This window comes from Tupaia chinensis, unplaced genomic scaffold (assembly GCF_000334495.1).
Source record: "Tupaia chinensis unplaced genomic scaffold, TupChi_1.0 Scaffold138390_1, whole genome shotgun sequence".
Lineage (NCBI taxonomy): Eukaryota > Metazoa > Chordata > Mammalia > Scandentia > Tupaiidae > Tupaia > Tupaia belangeri.
In genome coordinates this window covers 2501187-2526397 of record NW_006198287.1, presented here as the reverse complement: position 1 = coordinate 2526397, position 25211 = coordinate 2501187, and the positions used below count along the sequence as shown (strand labels likewise).

Genomic DNA, 25211 nt, shown 5'->3' with positions numbered 1-25211 from the left:
AGAGCTAGCTTAGCATAAAAACGGCTGCCTTTTTCTTTCTCCCTGAGACATAAACAATAAAAGTGTAAGTAAATAAAATCCACATTTGTTGAGCCTCCTTTCTCAATACCAGGATTCTTATAAGTATTCATAATCATACTAGATCCTTACAAAAACCATGAGAAGCAGACAGAATATGCAAGTTAGTTCTTATTTTCTCCCAGAAAACCAAAGCTGAAAGGATTAAGGGAATGATTATTTCTCTTCCCTAGATTAATAGCCAAGCTGTACATGGCTCCTGGTCTTCCAACTCCTGGCGAGGTGTTCTTTAAACAACATCAGTCAGACACCCCCACCCCAAAAAATATATTTAAGTCTTCATTGGCACTAAAGGTTATTATCCATGATATCAGCCCTTGATCCTGGGAAATGAAGCATAAAGTTGTGTTTTCTTCATTGATTCACTTCACTGACCAATAGCATGTCCCATTAATTCAAATATAAGTGAGCCTCTTGTCCTGAGAAAGAAATCCCAAACCTCTGTTTTGAAGAGTTTTCCCTAAAAGATGGCCCCAAGCAGGAAGATGTATTTTGCCTTTGCATTGTTCATTTTGGCTCAACTGCCATCAGGTAAGTGAAAATGGACGGAATTTTGATAAGGCAGATGATAAAGCTTGATAATTTTTCTATGTACCAACCTAAAATTGAGACTAAATATCAGCTCCCCACAGTGCTTCTTATGGTAATTTCTTGTGACATTTCCCAAAGCAAACAGCATATGGTACTGGTATTTTTGTTGTTGTAGTTATTTGTTTGTTTGTTGTCTTAGCAGTTAGGTTTTACTAGTTATCAAGACTAACATCCTTGATAAATAGAATAAAGATTGTAGCTCTCTGATCTGCAGTCCTTTGATATGCCATGTCACTGTGGAGTGTGTTGAGAATATGTTGAGGATACTGTTTTGTAAAGTGCTATTTTCTGCATTGATTTAATTTCTAAATGTGTTTTATTTTTAATTTAGAGTGCCAGGCAGGACTTGAATATTCTGAGTCATTTCCAGGAGGTAAGTTAAATACATAATATATATGTTTTTCCTTTTTCTCTTAAGAATCTTGTTCTATTTGCTATCCCTGACTTTTGGAGACAAGGAGGGAATAGAGATTGTAGTTAAAGTAGAATTACTTAAAATCCTAGTTTTAACTGGCTCAACCCAATTCTGACTGGTTCAAACTGGTTGAAACCGGTTCTGAATAGTTCAAACAGGTTCTAACTGGTCCAAGCCAGTTCTAATTGGTTTGAACTGGTTGAAACCAGTTCTGACCAGTTCCAAATGGTTTAGACTGGCTCAACTGGTTCAAAACAGTTCTGACTGGTCCAAACTGGTTCAAACAAATTCAAACTGATTTAAACCGTTTCTGAATAGTTCAAACTACTGGTTCAAACAAATTCAAACTGATTTAAACCATTTCTGAATAGTTCAAACTGGTTCTGACCAGTTCAAACTGATTCAGACTGTCTCTAACTGGTTCAAATCAGACATTGACATGTCTCCAATCTGACACACATGTCAAATTTGACATGCAAGCAACACGTCAATTTCAACAATATATTTATTTTTACATCAGTTTGAACAGGTCAAAACTGGTTTGAACCAGTTTTAAGTGGAAAGAACCAGAGTCAACCAGTTTGAACCAGTCAGAACCAGGTTGGACCAGTCAGAACCGGTGTCAACCAGTTTGAACCACTCAAAACCGGTTTGGGCCAGTCAAAACAGGTTTGAAACAGAAACAGCTTGAACCATTTAGAACCAGTCAGAATCGGTTTCAGCCAGTTTGAACCAGTCAAAATCAGCTTGATTTAATGGGAACCAATTTGAACCAGTTTGAATTAGTTAAAGCCGGTTTAAGCCAGTTGGAGCTAGTTTGAACAGGTCAGTACCAGTTTAAGTAGGGCAGAACTGGTTTCGGCCAGCTTGAATCGGCCAATACCAGTTTGAACCAGTCAGAACCAGTTTTAGCCAGTATGAACAAGTCTAAACTGGCTTAAACTAGTCAGAATTGGTTTAAGTCAGTTTAAACTGGTCAGAGTAGGTTTGAACCGGTCAGTACCAGTTTGAACTGGACAGAACCTGTTTCATCCACCTTGAACTAGTCAGAACCAGTTTGAACAGTTGGAACTGGTTTGAACGAGTCAAAAACCAGCTTCAGCCAGTTTGAACTAGTCAGAACCAGTTGGAATCAGTTTTGAACCTGTCAGAGCTGGTTTGAACCAGTTTAAACCAGTCAAAACTGGTTTGAACAAGTCAGTACTGACTTAAACTGGACTGAACCATTGTCAGCCAGTTTAAACCGCTTAGAACCAGTTTGAGCCACTTCTAATCTGTTTGAACCGGTCAGAATCAGTCTGAGCCTGTTTAAATAGGTCAAAACCAGTTTGAACCAGTTAGAACCAGTTTCAGCCTGTTTGAATCAGTCAAAACCGACTTGATTCAGTGGGAACCGATTTGAACCACTTAAAACTGGTTTAAATCAATCAGAACCAGTTTGAACCACTCAGTACCAGTTTAAACAGGACAGAGTCAGTTTCATCCAGCTTGAACTACACAGAACCTGACTAAATCAGTCAGAACTGCTTTGGACAAGTCAGGACCAGTTTCAGCCAGTGTGAAACAGTCAAAACCGGCTTAAAATAGTCAGAACTGGTTTGAACCAGTTAGAGCAAGTTTGAACTGATCAGAGTCAGTTTGAACTGGTCAGTACCAGTTTGAACTGGAAAGAAACAGTGTCAACCAGTTTCAACCATTCATAAACCGCCTTCAGTTTGAGCCAGTCAGAACTGGTTTCAACCAGTTTGAACTAGTCAGAACCAGTTTAAAACTGTTTGAGCCAGTTTAAACTGGTTAAAAATGGTTTTGAGCCCGTCATAACCGGTTTCAGCCAGTTTGAGCTAGTCAGAGCCATTTTGGACCTGTCAGAGCCGGTTTGATCCTGTCAGAGCCAGTTTGAGCCAGTTTAAAGTGGTCAAAACCGGTTTGAACCAGTCAGAACCGGCTTCAGTCAGTTTGAACTAGTCAGAACCAGTTTGAACCTGTCAGAGCCGGTTTGATCCTGTCAAAGCCACTTTGAGCCAGTTTAAACCGGTCAAAACCAGTTTGAACCAGTCAGAACCGGTTTCAGTCAGTTTGAACTAGTCAGAACCAGTTTGAACCTGTCAGAGCTGGATTGAAGTCAGAACTGGTTAGAGCCAGTTTGAACTAGTCATAACCACTTTGAACCTGTCAGAGCTGGTTTGAACCAGTCAGAACCAGTTACAGCCAGTTCGAAGTAGTCAGAACCAGTTTGATCCTGTCAGAACTAGTTTGATCCTGTCATAGCCGGTTTGAGCCTGTGAGAGCCGGTTTAAGCCAGTTTAAACTGGTCAAAACCGGTTTGAACCAGTCAGAGCCGGATTGAACCAGTCAGAACTGGTCACAGTCAGTTTGAACTAATCAAAACCACTTTGAATTTGTCAGAGCTGGTTTGAACAAGTCAGAATCGGTTTCAGCCACTTTGAACAAGTCAGAACCAGTTTGAACCTGTCAGAGGCGGTTTGACCCTGTCAGAGCTGGTTTGAGCCAGTTTAAACCAGTCAAAACCGGTTTGAACCAGCCAGAGCCGGTTTCAGCCAGTTTGAACTAGTCAGAACCAGTTTGAACCTGTCAGAGCTGGTTTGAACCAGTCAGAACTGGTTACAGCAAGTTTGAACTAGTCAGAACCAGTTTGAACCTGTCAGAGCTGGTTTGAACCAGTCAGAACTGGTTACAGCAAGTTTGAACTAGTCAGAACCAGTTTGAACCTGTCAGAGCTGGTTTGAACGAGTCAGAACTGGTTTCAGACAGTTTGAACCTGTCAAAGCCAGTTTGAGCCAGTCAGAGCCAGTTTGAGACAGTTTAAACCGGTCAATACCGGTTTGAACCAGCCAGAGCCGGTTTCAGCCAGTTTGAACTAGTCAGAACCAGTTTGAACCTGTCAGAGCCAGTTTGAACCAGTTTAAACTGGACATAACCGGATTGAACCAGTCAGAACCGGTTTCAGCCAGTTGGAGCCAGTCAAAACCAGTTTGAACCTGTCAGAGCCGGTTTGAACCAGTCAGAACCGGTATGAACCAGTCAGAACCGGTTACAGCCAGTTTGAACTAGTCAGATCTAGTTTGAACCTGTCAGAGCTGGTTTGAACCGGTCAGAACTGGTTACAGCCAGTTTGTACTAGTCAGATCTAGTTTCAACCTGTCAGAACCGGTTTGAGCCAGTTTAAACCAGTCAAAACCACTTTGAACCAGTCAGAGTTGGTTTCAGCCACTTTGAATGAGTCAGAACCAGTTTGAACCTGTTAGAGCCGGTTTTATTTTGTCCGAGCTGGTTTGAGCCAGTTAAAACCGATTTTAAAACTGTCATACCGGTTGCAACCAGTTTGAGCTAGTCAGAACCTGTTTAAACATCTCAAAGCCGGTTTGAGCATGTCAGAGCCCGTTTGAGCCAGTTCAAAAATGGTTTGAACCAGTCATAGCCGGTTTAAGCCAGTTTGAACGAGTAAGAAACAGTTTGAACCTGTCAGGGCAGGTTTGAACCAGTCAGAACCGGTTACAACAAGTTTGAACTAGTGAGAACCATTTTAAACCTGTCAGAGCTGGTTTGAAACCGTCAGAACCGGTTTCAGCCAGTTTGAACCTGTCAAAGCCGGTTTGAGCCTGTCAGAGACGGATTGAACCAGTCAGAACTGGTTACAACCAGTTTGAACTAGTCAGAACCAGTTTGAACCTGTCAGAGCCGGTTTGAACTAGTCAGAACTGGTTTCAGCCAGTTTGAACCTGTCAAAGCCAGTTTGAGCCTGTCAGAGCCAGTTTGAGACAGTTTAAACCAGTCAATTTGAGCTAGTCAGAACCAGTTTGAACCTGTCAAAGCTGGTTAGAGCCTGTCAGAGCCGGCTGGAGCCAGTTTAAACCAGTCAAAATTGGATTGAACCAGTCAGAACTGGTTACAACCAGTTTGAACTAGTCAGAACCACTTAGAACCTGTCAGAGCAAGTTTGAACCAGATTACACTGGTCAAAACCGGATTGAAGCAGTCATAACTGGTTTCAGCCAGTTCGAACTAGTCAGAACCAGTTTGAAACAGTCAGAACCGGTTACAGCCAGTTTGACGTAGTCAGAACCAGTTTGAGCCTGTTAGAGCCAGTTTGATTCTGTCAGAGCCGTATGAGCCTATGAGAGCTGGTTTGAGCCAGTTTAAATGGGTCAAAACCGATTAGAACCAGCCGGAGTCGGTTTCAGCCAGTTTGAACTAGTCAGAACCAGTTTGAACCTGTCAGAGCTGGTTTGAACCAGTCAGAACTGGTTACAGCAAGTTTGAACTAGTCAGAACCAGTTTGAACCTGTCAGAGTTGGTTTGAACCAGTAAGAACTGGATTCAGCCAGTTTGAATGAGTCAGAACCAGTTTGAGCCTGTCATAGCCAGTTTGAACCAGTTTAAGCTGGTAAATACCGGTTTTGAACCAGTCAGAACCGGTCTTACCCAGTTTGAGCTACTCAGAACCAGTTTGAACCTGTCAGACCCGGTTTGATTCTGTCAGAGCTGGTCTGAACCAGTTTAAACCAGTTACAACTGGTTTTTAACCTGTCATAACCGGTTTCAGCCTGTTTGAGCTCGTCAGAACCAGGTTTAACTTGTCCGAGACGGTCTGATCCTGTCAGAGCTTGTTGGAGCCAGTTTAAACCCGTCAAAACCGGTTTTAAGCAGTCAGAACCGGTTTCACCCAATTTGAACTAGTCAGAACCAGTTTGATCCTGTCAGAGCCGGTTTGAACAAGTAAGAACCAGTTACAGCCAGTTTGAATTTGTCAGAACCAATTTAAACCTGTCAGAGCCAGTTTGAACAAGTCAGAACCGGTTACAGCCAGTTTGAACTAGTCAGAACCTGTATGAACCTTTCAGAGCCATTTTGAAACAGTCAGAATCGGTTACAGCCAGAGTGACCTAGTCAGAACCAGTTTGATCCTGTCAGAGCCAGTATGAGCCTGTGAGAGCCGGTTTGAGCCGGTTTAAACCGGTCAAAACCGGTTTGAACCAGTCAGAACCGGTTACAGCCAGTTCCAACTAGTCAGAGCCAGTATGAACCTGTCAGAACCGGTTTGATCCTGTCAGAGCCTGTTTGAGCCAGTTTAAACTGGTCAAAACCGGTTTGAAACAGTCATAACCGGTTTCAGTTAGTTTGAACTAGTCAGAACTAGTTTGAACCAGTCAGAACCGGTTTGAGCCAGTTTAAACCAGTCAAAACCGGTTTGAACCAGTCAGAACAGGTTTCAGCCAGTTTGAACTAGTCAGGACCAGTTTAAACCTGCCAGAGCCGGTTTGAACCAGTTTAAACCGGTCAGAATCAGACTGAACCAATCAGACCCGGTTTCAGCCAGTTTGAAGTAGTCAGAACGAGTTTGAACCTCTTATAGCCGTTTTGACACTGCAAGAGTCAGTTTGAGCCAGTATAAACTGATCAAAAACGGATTGAACCAGTCAGAACTGGTTTCAGCCAGTTTGAGCCAGTCAGAACCAGTTTGAACCTGTCAGAACCGGTTTGATCCTGTCAGAGCCAGTATGAGCCTGTGAGAGCCGGTATGAGCCGGTTTAAACCGGTCAAAACTGGTTTGATCCTGTCAGGGCTGATTTGAGCCAGTTTAAACCAGTCAAAACCGGTTTGTACCAGTCACAACTGGTTTCAGCCAGTTTGAAGTACTCAGAATCAGTTTGAACCTGTCATATTCAGTTTGAACTAGTCAGAACTGGTTTCAGCCAGTTTGAACTAGTCAGAGCCAGTTTGAACCTGTCAGAGCCGGTTTGAACCAGTTTAAACCAGTCAGAACCAGGTTGAACCATTCATAACCGGTTTCAGCCAGTTTGAACTCCTCAGAACCAGTTTGAACATCTCAGGTCCAGTTTGAACCAGTCAGAACCAGTTTCAGTGAGTTTCAACTAGTCAGATGCAGTTTGAACCTGTCAGAGCCAGTTTGAACCTGGTAGAGCCGGTATGAACTTGCCAGAACCGGTTTAATACAGTCAAAACCGGTTCTGAACCAGTGATAACCTGTTTCAGCCAGTTTGAGTTAGTCAGAACCACTTTGAACCTGACAGAGTTGGTATGAACCTGTCAGAGCCGGTTTTAACCTGCCAGAACCGATTTGAGTCAGTTTAAACTGGTAAAAACCAGCTTGAACAAGTCAGAACCTGCTTCAGCCAATTTCAACTAGTCAGAACAAGTCTGAACCTGTCAGAGCCGGTTTGAGCCAGTTTAAACTGGTCAAAAGCATATTGAAACAGTCAGTACCGGTATCAGCCTGTTTCAACTAGTCAGAACCAGTTTGAACCTGTCAGGGTCGGTTTGAGCCAGTTTAAACCTATCAAAACTGGTTTAAACCAGTCATAACCGGTTTTAGCCTATTTGAACTAGTCAGAACCATTTTGAACCTGTCAGAGCCCGTTTTAAGCAATCAGAGCCAATTTGAACCAGTTTAAACATGTCAAAACCGGTTTGAACCAGTCAGAATCGGTTTGAGCCAGTTTCAACTAATCAGAACCAGTCTAAACTTTTCAGAGCTGGTTTGAACCAGTTTAAACAGGTCAAAACTGCTTTGAGTTGGTCAGTATTGGTTTAAACTGAACAGAACTGGTGTCAACCAGTATGAACCACTCAGAACCAGTTTGAACCAGTTTTATCTTGTCAGAACCAGTCAATACCAGTTTGAACTTGGCAGAACTGGCCTCAACCAGTTTGAACTGCTCAGAACCCGTTTGGGCCAGTCAGAACAGGTTTCAACCAGTTGAACCAGTCAGAACCAGTTTCAGCAAGTTTGAACCATACAGAACTGGTTTTAAGTCATGACTAGCTCAGATAGCTGGAAGTGGTCAGAACTTGTTTGAGCCAGTCGAAACAGTTTTAACTGGTCAGAGCTGTTTTGAATCAGTTTGAACAGATTTGAACCTGTTTGAGCCAAGCAGAACTGGTTTGAACCAGACTGAGCTAGTCAAAACCAATTTAAGCCAGTCAGAACCAGTTTCAACTGGTTTGAGCTGGTTTGTACTGGTGAGCCAGTCAGAACTGGTTTGAACTGATCAGAACTGGCCAGGCCAGTTTAAGCCAGTTTGAACCAGCCTGTTTGCACTGGTTTGAACTGAGTATGGCTGGTTCAAACCAGTTCTTACTTGTTCAAACTGGTTCTGACTAGGTCAAACCAGTTCAGAATAGTTCCAGCCAGGAGAAATGGCACATGTGGGCACAAGAAGACATGGCACACAGCAATTTGTTGAGAGATGTGTTACCAAAAGACATGGCAGGTGGTGTATGACACACGTTGATTTTGACATGTATGTCCTTTTGACAGCATGCATCGATTTTGACACGGGTCTGATTTGACATGTGTAGTTTTGACACATGAGTAGTTTTTGACATGTGTGTAGTTTTGACACCTGTCCATTTTGACATGCAAGCAACACACGTCATTTGTGATACAAGTGGATTGTAATGTGTGTGTCCATTTTCACACACAAGTGACACATGTCAATTTTTACTTACGTGTCCATTTTGACATACAAATGACACACAAATGTCAAACACACACATGTGTCCATTTTTGACAGGAATCCAGAGACATGGCACTGGGAGGCATGGCAAGTAGAGATGTGAAACCCAATTTAATCTCAGGAGACACAGTACAAGGAGATGTGGTACAGAAGACATGGCACATGGAGGTGTAGCATCAGCAGGCATGGCACCAAAATCCCACAATGATAGACATGGTACTAGACAAGGCAAGTGGTATAATGGCACCTGGGGTTGTACCAGGTGGTGGTGTGTTACCAGAACATGTGGCAGCAGGATATGTGGCACCTGGAACATGACATCCAGAGACATGAACACCTTGATACTTGGTGTTGGAAGATTTGGCTCCTGGAAATGTGGCACCCGGAACTGTAGCACGTGGTTGTGTGGCACCAAGAGATGTGGCACAGGGAGAATAGGATGTGGAAACTATAGGAGATATGGCACCCAGAGCAAAGGCACCCATAAATGTAGAACCCAAAGACACTCTGGAAAACATGGTACAGGAAGCATGATACCAGGTGTGGCACCAGCAATGCACCTATACATGTGGTACTGGGAAATGAGGAAGAATGTAACATGACACCCAGCGATGTGCCAGGTGGTGCCATGGTGCCAGAAGATGTGACACTGAGAGATATGACACCTATGGCATGGTAACTGGAAGCTTGGCATGAGGAGACATGGCACCCAGAGTTGTGGCACTAGGAGACATGGCACCTATAGGTGTAGTACCAGGAGGCAAGGTGCCTGGAGGTGTGGCACCTGTTAATACCAGTTCATACTGGTTCAGACCAGTTTTGAGTTATTTGCACCAGTTCATAATGGTTCAAACAGGTTCAGACCAATTCTGGCTGGTTTGAATGGGTCTATATTGGTTCTGGCAGGTTCAAACTGGTTGATGTCAAAAGTGGCAGTTCTAACTACCTGATATTGGTTCTGACTCATTCAATCCAGTTCAAACCGAACCAGTTCTAACTGACTCAGACCAGTTCAAACTGGTTCTGACCAGCTCAGACTGGTTCTGACCAGCTCAAACTGGATCAAACCAACCATACCTGTTCCAACAGACTCAAACTGGTTCCAACTTGTTCAGACCATTTCAGACCTGTTCTTATTGTTTGAAACCGGCTCTGACAGGTTTGAACCAGCTTGGACCAGTTCAGACAGGCTCAAACCAGCTCTGACCTGTTTTGACTGGCTCAGGCTGGTTCTGACCAACTCGGACTGGCTTGAACTGGCTCTGGCCAGTTCTGACCAGCTCGAACCTGTTCTGAACTTTTATGACCAGCTCAGATTGGTTTTTACCAGTTCAAGGCAACTCACACCTGTTGTAACCAGTTCAGACAGGTTCTCATCTGCACAAATTGGCTCAAATCTGCTCACACTTGTCCTGACAAGCTAAAACTGGCTCCAACTGGTTCAGACCAATTCTGACCTGTTCTGACTGGTTCAGATCAGTTCAGACTTGCTCCAACTGACTCAGACCAGTTCTGACAGGTTCAAACCAGTTCTGACAAGCTTTGACCTATTCTATCCAGCTCAGATGGACTCTGATCTGCTAGCAACATGCTAGTGACATGCTTTGTGACATGTGATTGGCATATTATGGACATGTGTTGAGATGATAGTTACCCGTGAATGGCATGCAATGAACGTGTGATTAACATGAAAATGACATGCAGTGGCATGGTTAGTTATATGCAAATTACATTTTATGAACATCCAAGTGACCCACCAGGAATGTGCCAATGTATGACCATGTGGGTGATATGTGAATAACATGCTATAAACATGTCAATGACATGGTAGGAGCATGTAATGAATGTGTGGATTACATGGCAGCATGCCATGTCCTGTGAATGCATTAGCAACATGTGTTGTCATATGAGCTAAGTGTTAATAACATTGTAACTACATGAGCATGTGAGTTGTGTGTCATTAACATGTGGCATGTTGTGTCATGCATGTTGTCATGTATTATATGCTTATCCCTTTATGTCATGCAAGTGACATGCAAGATGCTGGCAGGTGGCATGTGAGGGACAGGTGAATGACATGGACATGTACAGCCATTTGGTTGACATGTTTGCCTTGTGATTCACACTTAATTCTCTCATAATTCACACATAGCTGTTACTTAGTTCCCACACAATTCTAACATATTTGCATTATTACCAAGTGAATGTCACGTGATCCATATGTGAATTTCCACATCAGAATTAATTTGACCCTTTCACAACCAACCAGAACTGGCCAGATTTTTTTTTTTTTTTTTTTTTTTGCTGTAGGGCACAAGTGCTCGCCAGACAGACAGAGAGAGACATAGAGACAGAAAGCGAGAAATCACCCCCCAGGGGGGATGGCCACGCCGCAATCCCTTCTCCTCCATTCTCCTCTCGGGATCTTGGGCACGCACACACACGCACCCGGCGTGAGTTATAAGCCACCGGGTCCAGGACACAAACTGCAGTCAACTATGTGGGAGTCCAGCGACATAGCCATTACGCTAATTGCTGGTCCCATGATTTGTTTTGATCTATTCAGAATTGGGCTGAAACTGTTGGACCTTTTTGGTAGTCATCTAAACCACTTTGAATTCTTTGGAATCAATTTTAACCAGATGGAACCTCTCTGACCCATCTAGGACCGGTCTCATCCAGTTTGAACCAGCTTGAATTAATTGTCACCAGTTTGAATCTGTTTGAGCAAATTTGAATTGGCATGAATCAGTTAGAGCCTGGTTGAACCTGTTCGAGCTGATCTGAAATGTTTTGAGCCCATTTGGAACTAGTCTGCGCTTGCTTGAGATGGTCAGTTTCAGTCTCAATGAGTCTGAGCCAGTTTTAACCAATGGCCTATAAAGTACTGGGCCACCTCTGATTCCAGGACTGAATCACTGGAGACAGGCCTGTGCAGAGCAGTATGAACTGGATGGAAACAGAACTGGGTTTTAGCCAACTGGAACTGATTTGAGCTGGTAGGAAGCAGTCTAAACCAGTTTGAGTCTATTTGAGTTAATCAAAATTAATTTGAGCTAGCTCAAACCAGTATGAACAAGTCAGAAACCATCTAAGCTGGTCTGAAGTTGCCTGAACTGATTTGAGCCTGTCAGTATTGGTTTGAACCGGTCAGGACCAATATGAACCAGTTTGGAATGCCCTGATCTGGTTTGAGCCTATCCAAACCAGTTTGAGCTAGTTCTAACCAGTTTGAACTGGTCATAACCAGAAAAAATCTGATCAAGCCAGTCAGACCCAGTCTGAACCAGTTGCTATTAACATATGATCAAGCTCTATGAAGCGTAAAGGAAATTCTTTGTATCATGTTTGAAACATGTAAGTCCGGGATTTTATAATCAATGGGGAATGAACAAGAAGACGAAAAGAAAAGAAAAACACTTGGAGAGCAGAACACTTAACACTCTTGCTTAAAAATTATCTCTTCCCCAATTCCATTCTGTAAATTATAGAAGCTCTTTGGAAAATCTGGGCTGGTTCTTGAAAATACTCTTTATAATCAAATAAAGATCCTTTTTGGTAGCATTTGACATGTTCCCCATTTCCAGCATTTCCAGCGAATATCCAGAAAGCCATGTCAGCTGCTCTTTTCTAACACAGGCGAGTTTGCCGTTTGTGAGCCATGCAGGCTCGGAAGAGGCAAGTGCAGGAGGACATGCTTGGAGTATGAGAAGATTGATGGATATTGCAAGCTGAACTTTTTCTGTTGCCGACAGAGGCTCTGATGAACCAGATCAGCACTTTGGGCCTTAGAAACAGGACTGGATGTTCAAGGAAGATCCGAAGTTACATGGCTTACCCAAGTTACACAGTGCGTGAGTTTCAGGATCATTCTCATTTCTTTTTTTTAGCCATTTAATCAGATAAATACTACTGAACATTTGTAGGGTACCTTATAGTGTATTAATCCCTTTTCCTTACTTTTCTCATATGATTCAAGATCACCTAACAAGGTTTTATTATTCCCACTTATATTTGGAAAAAACTGAGATCGAGGGTGGCTATCATTTCCTCAGAGCCATCATTGGTAACTAGTAAATAGTGTTCACATGGATTTCATGTTCCATCTATCTATGTTCTATGTTCTCACAGAAGTGACATCTACATTTATGTTGAGTTCTTTTTTGTTTTTGGGGGGGGTTGAGAGATTTTTGCTATAGGGCGCATGTGCTCGCCAGACAGAGAGAGACAGAGAGACAGAAAGCAAGAAATCACCCCCCGAGGGGGATGGTCACGCCGCAATCCCTTCTCCTCCATTCTCCTCTCGGGATCTTGGGCACACATGCACACACGCCCGGCGTGAGTTTTAAGCCACCGGGTCCAGGACGTGAACCACGGTCAACTACGTGGGAGTCCAGCGACATAGCCATTACGCTAACTGCTGGTTCCCCATTTATGTTGAGTTCTAATTCTATAGAATACAAGATATTCTCTTTACATCATTTCTTAATATGTCAATAGATTATCATTCAATGATTCTAGCACTTTCTTTTTCTAGGTTTTTGCCATAGGGTGTTTGCGCTCACCAGCAAGAGACAGAGGCAAAAAGAAGGAAAACAAGAAATCACCTCCTCCCCCAAGGGGGGGAGATGGCCACACCACAATCCCCTCTCTATTCTCCTCTCAGGATTTGAGTATGCACACATGCATGCTCAGCATGCTCTTCAAGCTACCTGGTCCAGAACTCAAACTGTAGTCAGCCATGTGGAAGTCCAGGAGTCCAGCACCTTAACCATCACACCACATACAATCTACTTTTAAAAAAGTTTATTTCTATTCACTTAATACCTGTGACTTTGCATTTACTTTCTTGATTGTGAAAGAAAATGGTAAGAAATTAACTTTAAATGTTTGGCACAGAATGTACATAGTTGACTATTTAACGTTTGCCTTATGAAATAAAAATTGGAGCTTCACAATATAAAGGTCAAAATGATCAGTCCTGTGAGCAGTGACTCATCTCTCCTCCCTTCTCCTCTCAGGATTCTGGAAACACATGCACATATACCCGGCATAAGTTTCAAGCTGCCAGGTCTAGGACTCAAACTGTAGTCAACCACGTGGGAGTCCAGTGCCTCAACCGCTATGCCACCCACTGACCCCACATGCACACTGCTTGATTTTTAAAAATTAAAAATGTTTTGGCTCCTAGTTGGAGTTTCTTTTATAGAAGGACTTGTATGCATGTCTCAGAGTCATACAGAATGGTTGTGCCTAGATATTACCTTACTAATGACCTGGTATAGCATCCAGAGTCAGATAGCTTACAGATGCTCACCTAGAAACACAAATTATCCCCTCTCTTCTCTTGGTACTTCCTCTGTTCCTTTTTAGGTCCTTTCCATTCAATCCTGAGATGCCTGATTCTTCAGAAAGAATAAGGAAGTCTTGACCCACTCTTATTCTGTGTTAACATAAAGGCATGGAGAGCAACTGAGGATACCAGAGACAGTGTGGGAGGAGAGTGGGAAGTGGCAGAGGGTTAGAGGGAGGGAATCAAGGAGAAAAAAAGAAGTAAACTGTTAAGAAACACAAAATGGAAAATTACTTATTGAAGATATTATGTATGGCAATATCTTTGATTGAGCCAATCTACAGTGTATTCCGGATGGGAAAATTAATTTTATATGCTTTAATGATATACAGTGAATAAATGTAAAATAAATACAAAATAAAATTTTAAAAATATTTTAAAAATAAAATTGAGCTCTTTCAAATGTCTCCAATGATTCCGTGGGAACTTGGGGAGAGTTCTAGTCTAAGTTTCTGCTGGATTTGCTGAAGAGGAAGGTCTTCCAAATGGGAGTAGCCTAGAGATAAATAACTAGAAAGAAGAGACATCTGATTTTTGCTGCACCTGATATTCTCATGAAGTACCTCCACCTTAGTCTTCATAACTTTCCTGTTTAGCGTGGATTTAATTCCATTAATTTTTAAGATCATAGTTATAGTCTATTCTAACTAAGTACATATTCCTCCTTCTTGGTTCTGGGTTCGATTTCAAAGGTCCCTTACAACATCTGAAAGGCAATAACAATGCCTATAAAATAAGATTCATCAGTTTTGGCTGAAGTCTCAAGCACAAGAGAAAACACTATATATCATTAAAACTCACGTTCCCAATTTAAAAGCACAAATTATCTCATGCTTTTTCAGGTCAGAAGTCCAGGCCCAGATGATGAGTTCTCTGCCCAGAATTTCACAAGACTAAAGTCACAATGCTGCTTGGGGTTTTATCTCATCAAGGACAAGAGACTGTTTTCCAAGGTCATGTGGTCAGGAGCCAATCTGAACAATTTCCATAATTTCTCTCATATTTTAAAGCTCTTCAGCTTGTTTTTAACAACATAATTGAAGAGAGAGGAAATGGAGCTATATTAGGGTAAAGTTTACTACTGAAATTAAATTGGTAATAATCCAACATGGATTATTATAAATTACAATATTAATTCCCAAGGGAATCATTTATAACATAACTCAACATATAGCAAAAGAAAATTAAAATGATACATCACACAATATCTATTTAACACTAAAGAAAGTGGTAATAAAATAGCAGGAGGAAAAGACACAACATTTAGAAAACAATAAGATGGCACCTGTAATTCCTACTTTATCAGTTATCACTGGATAATTGTTGTGTTCCTCTGTGCTGTCTGTTTCCTTACTTTTTCAGGTTTTTTATGTCACTGCATGGCTATCTGTACATCTGGAAAACAGTCACGTCTTCCAATTTCATAAAGTAGCATTAGTAGGGGCTGACTTTCACCCATAGATGAGTTCTAGGGTGTCTATGGAGTGTAGTGCGTTGGCTCTGGTTCTGGGTGGTTGTGGCAGTATAGTTTCTGTGCAGCTTCTTCAGCTATAATCAATATCAGCAAATGCCCCAGTAGCCAAAGCGGTAAGAGTTTCTGGTAGCAGTGGTGACAAGATAGGTTTTTAGGGTTCTCAATGGAAGGACTTTAGGGAATCTCCTGTTCTCATTTTCCCCACAGTAGGGAGACTTAACTGAGGGGAGTCCTTCAGTGTTGAGTCTGATATGAATATAGGCAGCTGCATGGTGCTATGTTCCAGGATTTATATGCTCGGAGTGCTATCAAGCTGGGGTCCTGGACCACGAATTGTTGGAATACTATGGCCTCTGTTGGGGATACATAGACAAAGGAGGCAGCTTCTCTGCCAAGATGAGGACTATGTCTCTGAGGAGGCACTCTCTAGTACCTCGGGCCCAGGGAGCGGGTATGTAGCGGTGACTCTGACCCTGGAGGTCTGGGCCCAGCACTGGCATGAATCTTGGGAGGAAAGGCTTAGTTGGGAAGCAGGACAAAAAAATTTGAGAGGGGAGCTGTATTTTTCTATGAAGTTTACAGTCTAACTAGGAAGCTAAAGTTTGGAGATTTTTTTAGTTTTTCATTAAAGGGGGCATGCACTCACAAGAGAGAGAAGGAGAGAAAGGAGAAAGAAGGAAAGTAAGAAATCATTCCTGGGGAGATGACCATGCTATAATCCCTTCTCTTTCAGTCTCCTGAAAAATCACATCCACTGTGATTTTCTAGGTACCAGGTATGGGACTCGAACTGTGTAGCCAGCCATGTGAGATCCAACACCTTAACCTGCATGCCAACTGCTGGAACCAAGAAACTAAAGTTGTTTTTTTTGTTTTTGTTTTTAATGTTGCAGTTCCTAAAAGATAATTATTATGTCAGATACCAATTAATAACTGTTGAATGAACCCTATAAAAAAGTAAATTTTATGTAAAAGCTTAGGCATGAATAAAAGGAATAAATAGTTGTTATAGATCTTATGGAAGTGGTGGTATTTGAGATGGGTCTTGAAGGAAAAGTGGCAGAAGTCTAGGCACAGACACAGAATAAAATATTCCAGGCAGGAAGGCAGTGCTCTCTGACTGACTCTCCCATAAATGTGATTTAGGTAAAATCTGATTCATCTGCCCACAAAATATTCAATGAAGCATGGACAGCAGTACATTCTTTGTGAATATTACAAACCAAAGTTGACTTCCAGTCCTTTTAGAGCAGTGGAACGTGGTGTAATCAACTTTCCTTGATAAAAGAGCTGTCTTCCAGCTACTGCAGCTTCTTCATCATCTCTCCACTGATGCCTGGAACCATGAAAATCTTTTTCCTAATTTTTGCTGCCCTCATTCTTCTTGCTCAAATTTTCCCAGGTAAGAGGGAAATCCTTAGAGAAGTAAGGATGACTTTTGGGGATCTGATTTTTGAGAAGAAAGCTCAATTTTTTAAAAAATTTCTTATTCATCCCTACAGAGGTGTCAGACCAAACCAGTTACTGGGAATTTGTTCTTGAGTTTAGACACACAACAATGGGTCCACACTGATCCAGACCATCTCTAACCAGGAAATGATCTGGTTAATTTCCCTATTAGCACTACTAAGGAGTTGAGACTACTTTTTACTTCTATATCTCTTTCCTCCTTTTGTAATCTTCAACCCAGCTTCAGCATCTACCAAAATAATTGCTTTAAAATGAAAGAAAATACCAGAAGCAAACTCCAAACACGTGTTAATTTAGAGATTATAGCCATTTAGTTTGTTCCTTAAGCTAAAGTTATGATAACAGTTTCTATTTTTTTCATTCCTCAGTAGTTGGTCCAAATCTCCTATCCTTAGATTATTTCAGACTTCCCTTCTAACTATCAGATACCAATAAAAAAGCTATATTGTTGAAACCACTAATATCTTGAATAGTTTGTTCTTAAGTCTTTGAGTCATTTGACTTGGTCTTTCTCACTGCTCAGTATAACCAAGACTGTATTACTAAGAAACTTTTATGTCAATTCCCTCTTGACTATCCTCATTTCTCCTGTGATGAAGCCTTTCCTGATGGGACTGCTCCCTACGTCATGAAGCAACCTGTTTCTCCTTCATTGCTCTGAATTTCTATGCTTATTACACACTCTGGTCTCAGTAGTCCTAGCAAACCAATAAACATTGAATGTATGCTTTCTACTTCTGAGCAATTGTTCTGGGCTATAATAAAGATAGGTAAGAAAAGAGTTAAAACTATAATTAAAGTATGTTCTTTGCCCTAATTTTCTTAAAGTGTTCATCAAAAATAGATTGTTTGTAATAATAAACAGGCATTCAATAAATTTAAAGTATTTAAATAAGTGAGTGGATGCGACAGGAAGATGAACAAATAACTTTAATACAAAAAAGTTGTCATAAATCCCACAAAAGATGCAAAATACAAAGAAAAGCCATAGGAAGTAAAGTGTATGAACTTGGTGCTTCAATTCACTCTCTATAAATCATGATAATAGGATTGTTTTGAAGATTAAGAAACTGGCTGCATTATTTAGAGCAGAAGCTAACTTGTTATCATAAACTAACTTGTTATCATAGAGAAACTTAAAAAAAGATTGACATAAAAAAATAAAAGCTTATTTTTCTTTTGTGTAAAACTACAAAAACAGGTAAGTTACCTGAATAGAAGGCTCCTTACTACCAAGTCATGTTAGAATTAGGGTCAAAGGTCAATTCTGCCATCCTAAATATGTGACCATTTTATCTGATCCCAAGGATGATCTAACAGATAGGGCTAAAAAGTAGCAATAGGACGTGATCAAAAATATTACACAGAGGGACCAGCAGTTAGGGTAATGGCTATGTTGCTAAACTCTCATGTAGCCGACTGTGGTTCAAATCCTGGACCCAGTGGCTTAAACTCATGCCGGGCATGTGTGTGTGCGCGCATGCCCAAGATCCTGAGAGGAGAATGCAGGAGAATGGATTGTGGCATGGCCATCCTCCCTGAGGGGTGATTTCTCGCTTCATGTCTCTCTCTCTTTCTGGGGAGTGCACACGCCCTATAGCAAAAAAAAAAAAAAAAACCTCTCCCCCCCCAAAAAAATATATATTACATAGAAGTAACTATGAGCTGACATCTTTAGGTAAGTATCCATGTGTCCAGCTAAACCCAAAGATTCTATTATTAAGTCTGAAGGGGAAAAAATGACTACTTGGAAACGGTTTAACAATCTTTTAACATAACTGTCTGGACAATTCCAGGCACATACTTTGTGCTATCTTAGAGTTAACTATTATTATTGTCTTATTGTCATTTATTCTTTTTTTTAAGAGAGATTTTGCTATAGGGCACATGTGCTCACTAGAGAGACAGACATAGAAAGACAGAAAATGAGAAATCATCTCCTGGGGGGATGGCCACACTACAATCCCTTCTCCTCCATTCTCCTCTCAGGATCTTGGACACACACACACACACACACACACACACACACGCCCATTGTGAGTTTTAAGTCACGGGGTCCAGGACTCAAACCATGGTTGACTACATGGGAGTCCAGCAACATAAACATTACACCATCTACTGGTCCCTTGTCATTTATTGCATATTTTCATAACTGTTTCTCCTAAGAATACATGTCACCAATTAAAAAAAGGAAAAGAAATACTGGGCTGGTACCATGGCTTGATGGTTAGGGGAACCAGATCCCATGTGGTTAACTACATACTTCAAATCCCAGCCCCAGAGGCTTAAAAAACATGCTGGATGCATCTACATGCATACTCAAAATCCTGACAGGATGGGGACATGGAGGGGAAGGAATTTGGTCTGACCATGCCCCAATGAGGGGGGGTGCTTTTTCCTTCTCTCTCTCTCTCTCTCTCTCTCTCTCTGCTTCTCTGTCTCTCTCTAGCAAATGCAAGCACTCCCTGGCAAAAATATTTTTCAAAATCAATCTTCTCTTAAAACAGCTTTACTCTCTTCAACTTAGTCTCTGTTCTGAACAAACACGCATTCCTATACTACTTTAAATTTGCTTGCCAGAGATAAATGCATTATTCCATTAGCAATCTTTGCAGAGCAAAAATGACAACTTGTACCTTGGGTCTTTTATCTTAGTACCTAAAACTGTGAGACTCAAAACCATATGCCAATGCATATGATCTATCATTCATCTGCCTATAATGAAAATAGTACAGTCTAATTTTTGCTATATACCAGAGACTATTAATTTGGAGACATGAAAATTCATTGGTTAGAAAGAACTATTTGACATTAAAAAAGTATATTGCTCTCCTTCCCAGAAAGAGACATCTGTTTCTGTATTACCTAGATACGATTTTAGCAAAGGAAACCCCTTTTGTTGACCTATAAGGGCATTGCACATGCAGTATAAGCACAGGTATGGCTGTTCAAGTGATATCTACACTTCTTCTGACTTCTAGATTTACATCTGGTGTCTTTAGGAGATTTGGAATGGGGGATTCTGAATTTAACCTGGGTGACGTAATTTTGCCTTTCAATAACTGATTACTAGCAACTGAAAACTAATCACTTTCCTTACTTAGCCAGAAGTGCACTTCTGAGAAGAGTGTCTTGTAGTAAAATGGAAGGTCGCTGTGAAGCTGAATGTCTTACCTTTGAAGAAAGACTTGGGGGCTGTAGAGCTGAATTAACACCATTTTGCTGCAAAAAAAAGAAAGAAAAAATAAAAGTTACACACCAGCTACAAGAATGAAAGAGGTGAAGATATTCTGACTATGAACTCAATGTGGAAAACTTCTCAGGATCTTCTCTGACCGCCAACTTTTGGATTCCCTAAGGCTGTAATGGTGCCGTTTCTGATGCTGCAGGGAAATAGCCACCCTAGACTGTGAGCTTCTTCAAGGCAGGCACTACGCCACATTCACCTCTGCATCCCCAGTACCTGGCACAGGGCCTATTATTTCACTCATTGATAAAGTGAGTGAGGAAATAATAGATAGACAGATTAGAAGTTGAACTGGGACTTGAGTGAACTGAGGACTTAGGTAACTGGAACTTAGGGAATGATAGATCTAGCTTTAAACAAATGTATGACGTGGGACCTTCTGTACCAAGATTTTGAAACCTATACTCAAAACTAATAGGGGGTGGGGTTTCAAAATGTTCTCTTTTGCTTTAAGAATTTATAGAATTTAACAGACGTACTGTCCCTTCGTGTGGCCTCACGTTTAGTCAGAACGCACACATGGTTTACAGCTTTTACTATGTACCTTTCCTTGGCCACCAAGTATTTCCAAAAGTGTGCCACTTTTTAACCTTTACTTTTTTTTTAAGTCGAAGGTGATACTTTTTCTATCTGTGATGAAACTTGTGTCAGCCAGCTGAAGGGGGTGTAGCTCAGATTATCAACAACACTACATTTTCAAGTCATGCTATGGAAACCACCTGCAGTCTGTCATTTGTCAGATTTACAGTACCTTTTCTCTTTAACTTTTAGCATTAAATAAAAATAAAATTGGGAGCACTGAAAAAAAAAAAAAAAACCTATATGTTAACAGGAGATTGAACCTCACAGTAAACAGATTACCTGCTAGACAAAACTTTGGCCACCTTAACAGTGCCATTATCACACTCTTGACCCTTCTTTATAAGTGAGAATTATGTAGAAGGTCTCCCATTTTCTGTTTGATCCAGAACTTCCAATTTCACAAAGAAATGAACCCATAGCCATCAAAATTCAAGTTGGTTGTAAATTGAGTAACATCTGAACTCCAATTATGTGCAGTGATAATTTACCAAATTATGTCTTATTCAAGCAACAGGGTCTCCATAAATCATCTAATTCAACACCCTCACTACAGATGAGGTGGCTGAGGCTCAAAATTATGCAGTTATTGACTTAGTTACATTTACATTCAGACGTAAGGAGTTTTGGTTTTGTGTCCTTAGCATGTCCACAAAATAGTATGCTGTGTGAAGACAGGACACAAGGGCCAACCCTAAAGATAGGATGGTTCTTAGCAGTTCAGGTGACTAGCTGGATAGAGGAAGAAGTTCAAACAAACTAAAAAGCTAAGGGAGCATTTTCCCAAATCCCCCTTGCTATCCTGTGATTTTTGCCCTTTTAGGGCAATTGCAATAGCAAATTGAGACCTGCCTTTCTCCTAATTTGCCAGCATTATGAATCCCAGCATTCAGGCAGAACTAAGTTTATTCCATAAGCATTCTCATCACGGATTAACAGCACACTCTCACAGAATAGAAGAAACAAAGGCCCTCAGTTCTGCTCTAGAGACTATCTTTACCTATTTGATTAAGATTGTTTTCTATAGAGATTTAAATAAAAGATAACAAAATAAAAATTTCTGGAACAAGCTGATTTGTAAAATGCTTAAAAATAGGAAATAAAATGTGCTTTCAAGAGAGGTTCTGGCACTGCTACTAATTTTTACAGTGCTCATTTTCATATTCTGAAAACTATGACAGAGGAGAATGTATCGGAGAATGTGAAAGTACCTGTTTTAATTGATTTTCTTGATTTCTATGCTTTTCCAAGAAATGTCTTACCCACTGCCTTAAAATAAAACTAACTGCCTTTGAGGAACTAAATGTATTTAGGCTTTCTCCCTTCTCCTTTTTCCCCATTCTCTTTTCGGTCAGTACCAAATAGCTTAAAATGTAATGTACATTTTCCATCTCCATTATTTCTATACCCTGTTTGCTTCTTAACCTAAAAAGATATTTTCTGGCTTCATCATTTCACCGGAGTGATCTTTATACAGATATCAGTGACCTCCTTAGTCACATCTTCATCACTGTTCTCTTAACAAAGATATCAGGGCCGACTCCAATGATCTGTAACCAGAATTCATCTTCTTGATGAATTCATTCATCCTGTTGGAAATATTCCACAGGGTAGTCCAACACCCATTTTATTTCTCTGTGAGAACTTTTATCTTTTGGCTATTTTTCTTCCTCTTCACTCATTCTCAACCTTCTTTGCTGACTCATCCTAGTTCTTTCTTTGCTGGGAAAATGTTCACTTGTGTTTCATCCATCTTATTGTGCATGACAACTCTCACCTATGGAATAACTATGTGACCCTGTTTTCTTTATTAGCTTTTCTGGGCGCCAAGCCTTCCTTTCATACTGCAATCTGTGATGTTGTGCTGAGACTCTGCGAACTGCACTTGTCGAGCTCTTCAGCCAATGAGCTTCCTACTTGTGCTTTTAATGAAAGACATTAACTGTAGACTGGAAAGTAAGAAGAGTGGATGCACCGGTTTCTGTTTCTAGTCTCTGCCAGTAGCAAGTGGTTAACTCTGGGCTCTAGGCCAATCAGGTTGGTTTTACATGTCACTTCCTTAGTTTGTATGTCACTTCCTCTTCTCTAGCTATAAATATAAAAATGAACCACATAAGAACACGGGCAAAAGTGGGAACTTGTGTTCCAGCTTTGGAAGAGAATATAACTTGGCACTAAAAGGGACTCTGATCAGGGTCCTGACTGCCATAAGCCCCTCAAAATCTTTTAGTAATGGGCCAGCTTTGTAACACAATGGTTAAACACTGTGTGGGGGAAGGTGGATCCCACATGGCCAACTATAGCTCAAACCTAGATTCTTGTAGATTGAATAAAACATTCAGAGCATGTGTTCATATGCCCCGAACCTGACAGGAAGAAGGGATAGAGAAAAGGGGATTGCATCGCAACCAGGCCCCATTGAGGGGGCCACTTTCTCTGTCTTTGGTACACACTTGTGCCAGTCCCATAGAGGAAAAATAAAAAACCTTTCAGTAATTCTGCCAAATAGATGGCAGGGTGGGGTGCTAAGCTCTAAGGCACTGCCCAGGTGCAATGATCTTGAGGCCAGAGGAAGTGAAAGTATGGGGTTGCTACTGTAGTGCTGGGCTTGAGAGATGCAGGGCTAGGCCAGGAGACCTTCAAGTGTGCATGCAGGGTTTTAGCTGTGCTTCCAATGAGCAGGAGCTGTGGGGATACATTCCCTGGGGTGGAGTCTAGTTCTTTGGGGATCAGGGGGAATTGGTGCCTTGTGTGCATGACAGGGTGTTGGCTGGTCTCATTTTTCTACTTTATTATATAGGCTTTCTTTAAAAAAAAAAAAAAGGGCAGGGAAGGTTGCTATGTCCCTCTTGTCATTTCCCATATATACACAAGAATTCAAGGGTATATTTGGTCAACATCCTCATTCCCAATGGGACAATAAACTAGTAGGGCAGATCATTCCTATGCAGATGCTCATACCTTCAAAGTCCACATTGATCATGTGTAATTGCATAATCAGATTCCTTATGTGAGGGAAAAGTACAAAAGCCCAGACAAAAACCCAAGAATTCAGGGATCAGCAGTTAGAGTAATGGCTATGTCGCTGGACTCCCATGTAGTTGACCGTGGTTCGTGTCCCGGACCTGGTGGCTTAAAACTCTGGGCACGTGTGCATGCATGCCCAAGATCCTGAGAGGACAATGGAGGAAAAGGGATTGCAGTGTGGTCATCCCTCCAGGGGGGTGATTTCTTGTTTTCTACCTGTCTGTCTGGTGAGTACACACGCCCTATAGCAAAAACCTCTCAAAAAAAAAAAGAAAAAAAAAACACCCAAGAATTCAAACAAAGGGACCTTATAATGAGAGACTCTCCCTCCTAAATATCCATGACAAGACCCCAGGATTAAAGTAACAGCAAGGGACCAGCAGCTGCTGGGCTCCCTCATGACCAACAGAGGTTTGAGTCCAGGATCTAGCAGTTTGAAAATCACACAAGGTACATTAACATGAGCGCACAAAACTCCAGGAGGAAAATGTAGGAGAAGGGACTGTGGCATGACCATCACCCAGGGTGTGTGGAGATGATTTCTCACTTTCCCTATGTCTGTCTCCTCTCCAGAGAGCACACGCCCCCATGGGAAAACCTAACCAAAACAAAAAAAGTAACACCTAGCCTCATTCCCAGAAGTAGTGGTCCTCTAGCAGTTGCTTACTCACATGCCTTTCTGCATGGGGTGTATTTCTTACCTATTAAAAATCTTTACTTTTCTATTAAAATTTCTCTTTTCCTACTTTATGTTTGTGGTTTTTTATTCTACATCTTAAGGCATATCTCCAAAGAACCAAGTATTTTACACAACATAGCTCTGCTCTCCCATCCAATAATACCTAAAACCTTATCTGGGACTATTTTAAAATTATATTTCTTTTTTAATTATTTTTAAAATTTAATTTATTTATTTTAATTTGATCAGAGAGGGACAGAGCATGAGAGAGAGAGAGAGGGAAAGTGAGAAGGCAGGTCACCAGATCTGGGACTTGAATCGTAGTTGGCCATGTAGGAGTCCAGCAACCTTAACCACCACACCACCTGCTGGCCCCTAAAATTAATTTTTCAATAATTAAAAGCAAAATCACATAGTTCCTAATAAAAAACATATTTTACAAACCTCATTACCAATGCTTGAGAGAAAATATTCAGAAATTAAAAACAAGAACGAATTAAACTGTCTCATATTTTCAAGTAAAAAATACTCAGCTCTGGAAATAAATATAATAATGTGAAATAAAATATATTTTAAAAAATGACTTTTGCAAATTTGCAAATAGTAATATTGCAAATTATGTAGTCCATTCATATTTGTCTGAGGATGTACATCCTCTCGGTAAGTGTGAAACACGACAAATAAAATGAAAAGGAGAAAGGAAACCGTGTGTGTCTGCGTGTGTGTGTGTTGCGAACTTTATACTTTTACAATAAAACAGTATTTCAGCTGTTCAAACTCGCAGCCCAGACCCTGGCATT

General features: G+C 41.1%; 2 protein-coding genes and 1 long non-coding RNA gene across 5 annotated transcripts in view; 2 read left to right on the top strand and 1 right to left on the bottom strand.

Annotated features, from left to right (window-relative positions):
- The first annotated feature begins 381 nt into the window (after nucleotides 1-381).
- LOC102484692 (beta-defensin 105-like) lies at nucleotides 382-14100 on the top strand. Of its 3 annotated transcripts, none has more exons than XM_006161229.3 (5): nucleotides 382-609; nucleotides 1001-1042; nucleotides 12223-12261; nucleotides 12339-12437; nucleotides 13957-14100. In XM_006161229.3, the coding sequence occupies exons 1-5, from the start codon at nucleotides 546-548 to the stop codon at nucleotides 14001-14003; spliced, it is 291 nt and encodes a 96-aa protein (XP_006161291.1). In that variant the 5' UTR covers nucleotides 382-545; the 3' UTR covers nucleotides 14004-14100. The 3 variants fall into 3 exon arrangements, 2 of the variants coding, with proteins under 2 accessions (XP_006161291.1, XP_027621244.1); XM_027765443.1 differs by having other exon boundaries at nucleotides 383-609; nucleotides 12339-12433; XR_003546639.1 differs by lacking the exon at nucleotides 13957-14100 and adding an exon at nucleotides 13121-13158 and having other exon boundaries at nucleotides 388-609; nucleotides 12223-12433.
- Nucleotides 14101-16578: 2478 nt separating this feature from the next.
- On the top strand, nucleotides 16579-23128 carry LOC114004416 (beta-defensin 107A-like). Its single transcript, XM_006161230.2, has 2 exons — nucleotides 16579-16811; nucleotides 19984-23128. The coding sequence occupies exons 1-2, from the start codon at nucleotides 16742-16744 to the stop codon at nucleotides 20151-20153; spliced, it is 240 nt and encodes a 79-aa protein (XP_006161292.1). The 5' UTR covers nucleotides 16579-16741; the 3' UTR covers nucleotides 20154-23128.
- Nucleotides 20067-25211, bottom strand: part of LOC102489437 (uncharacterized) — a 154567-nt gene continuing 149422 nt past the window's right edge. The window contains exon 6 of the long non-coding RNA XR_336399.3: nucleotides 20067-20101. This is a non-coding gene — a long non-coding RNA (uncharacterized LOC102489437). The remainder of the gene's footprint in view (nucleotides 20102-25211) is intronic.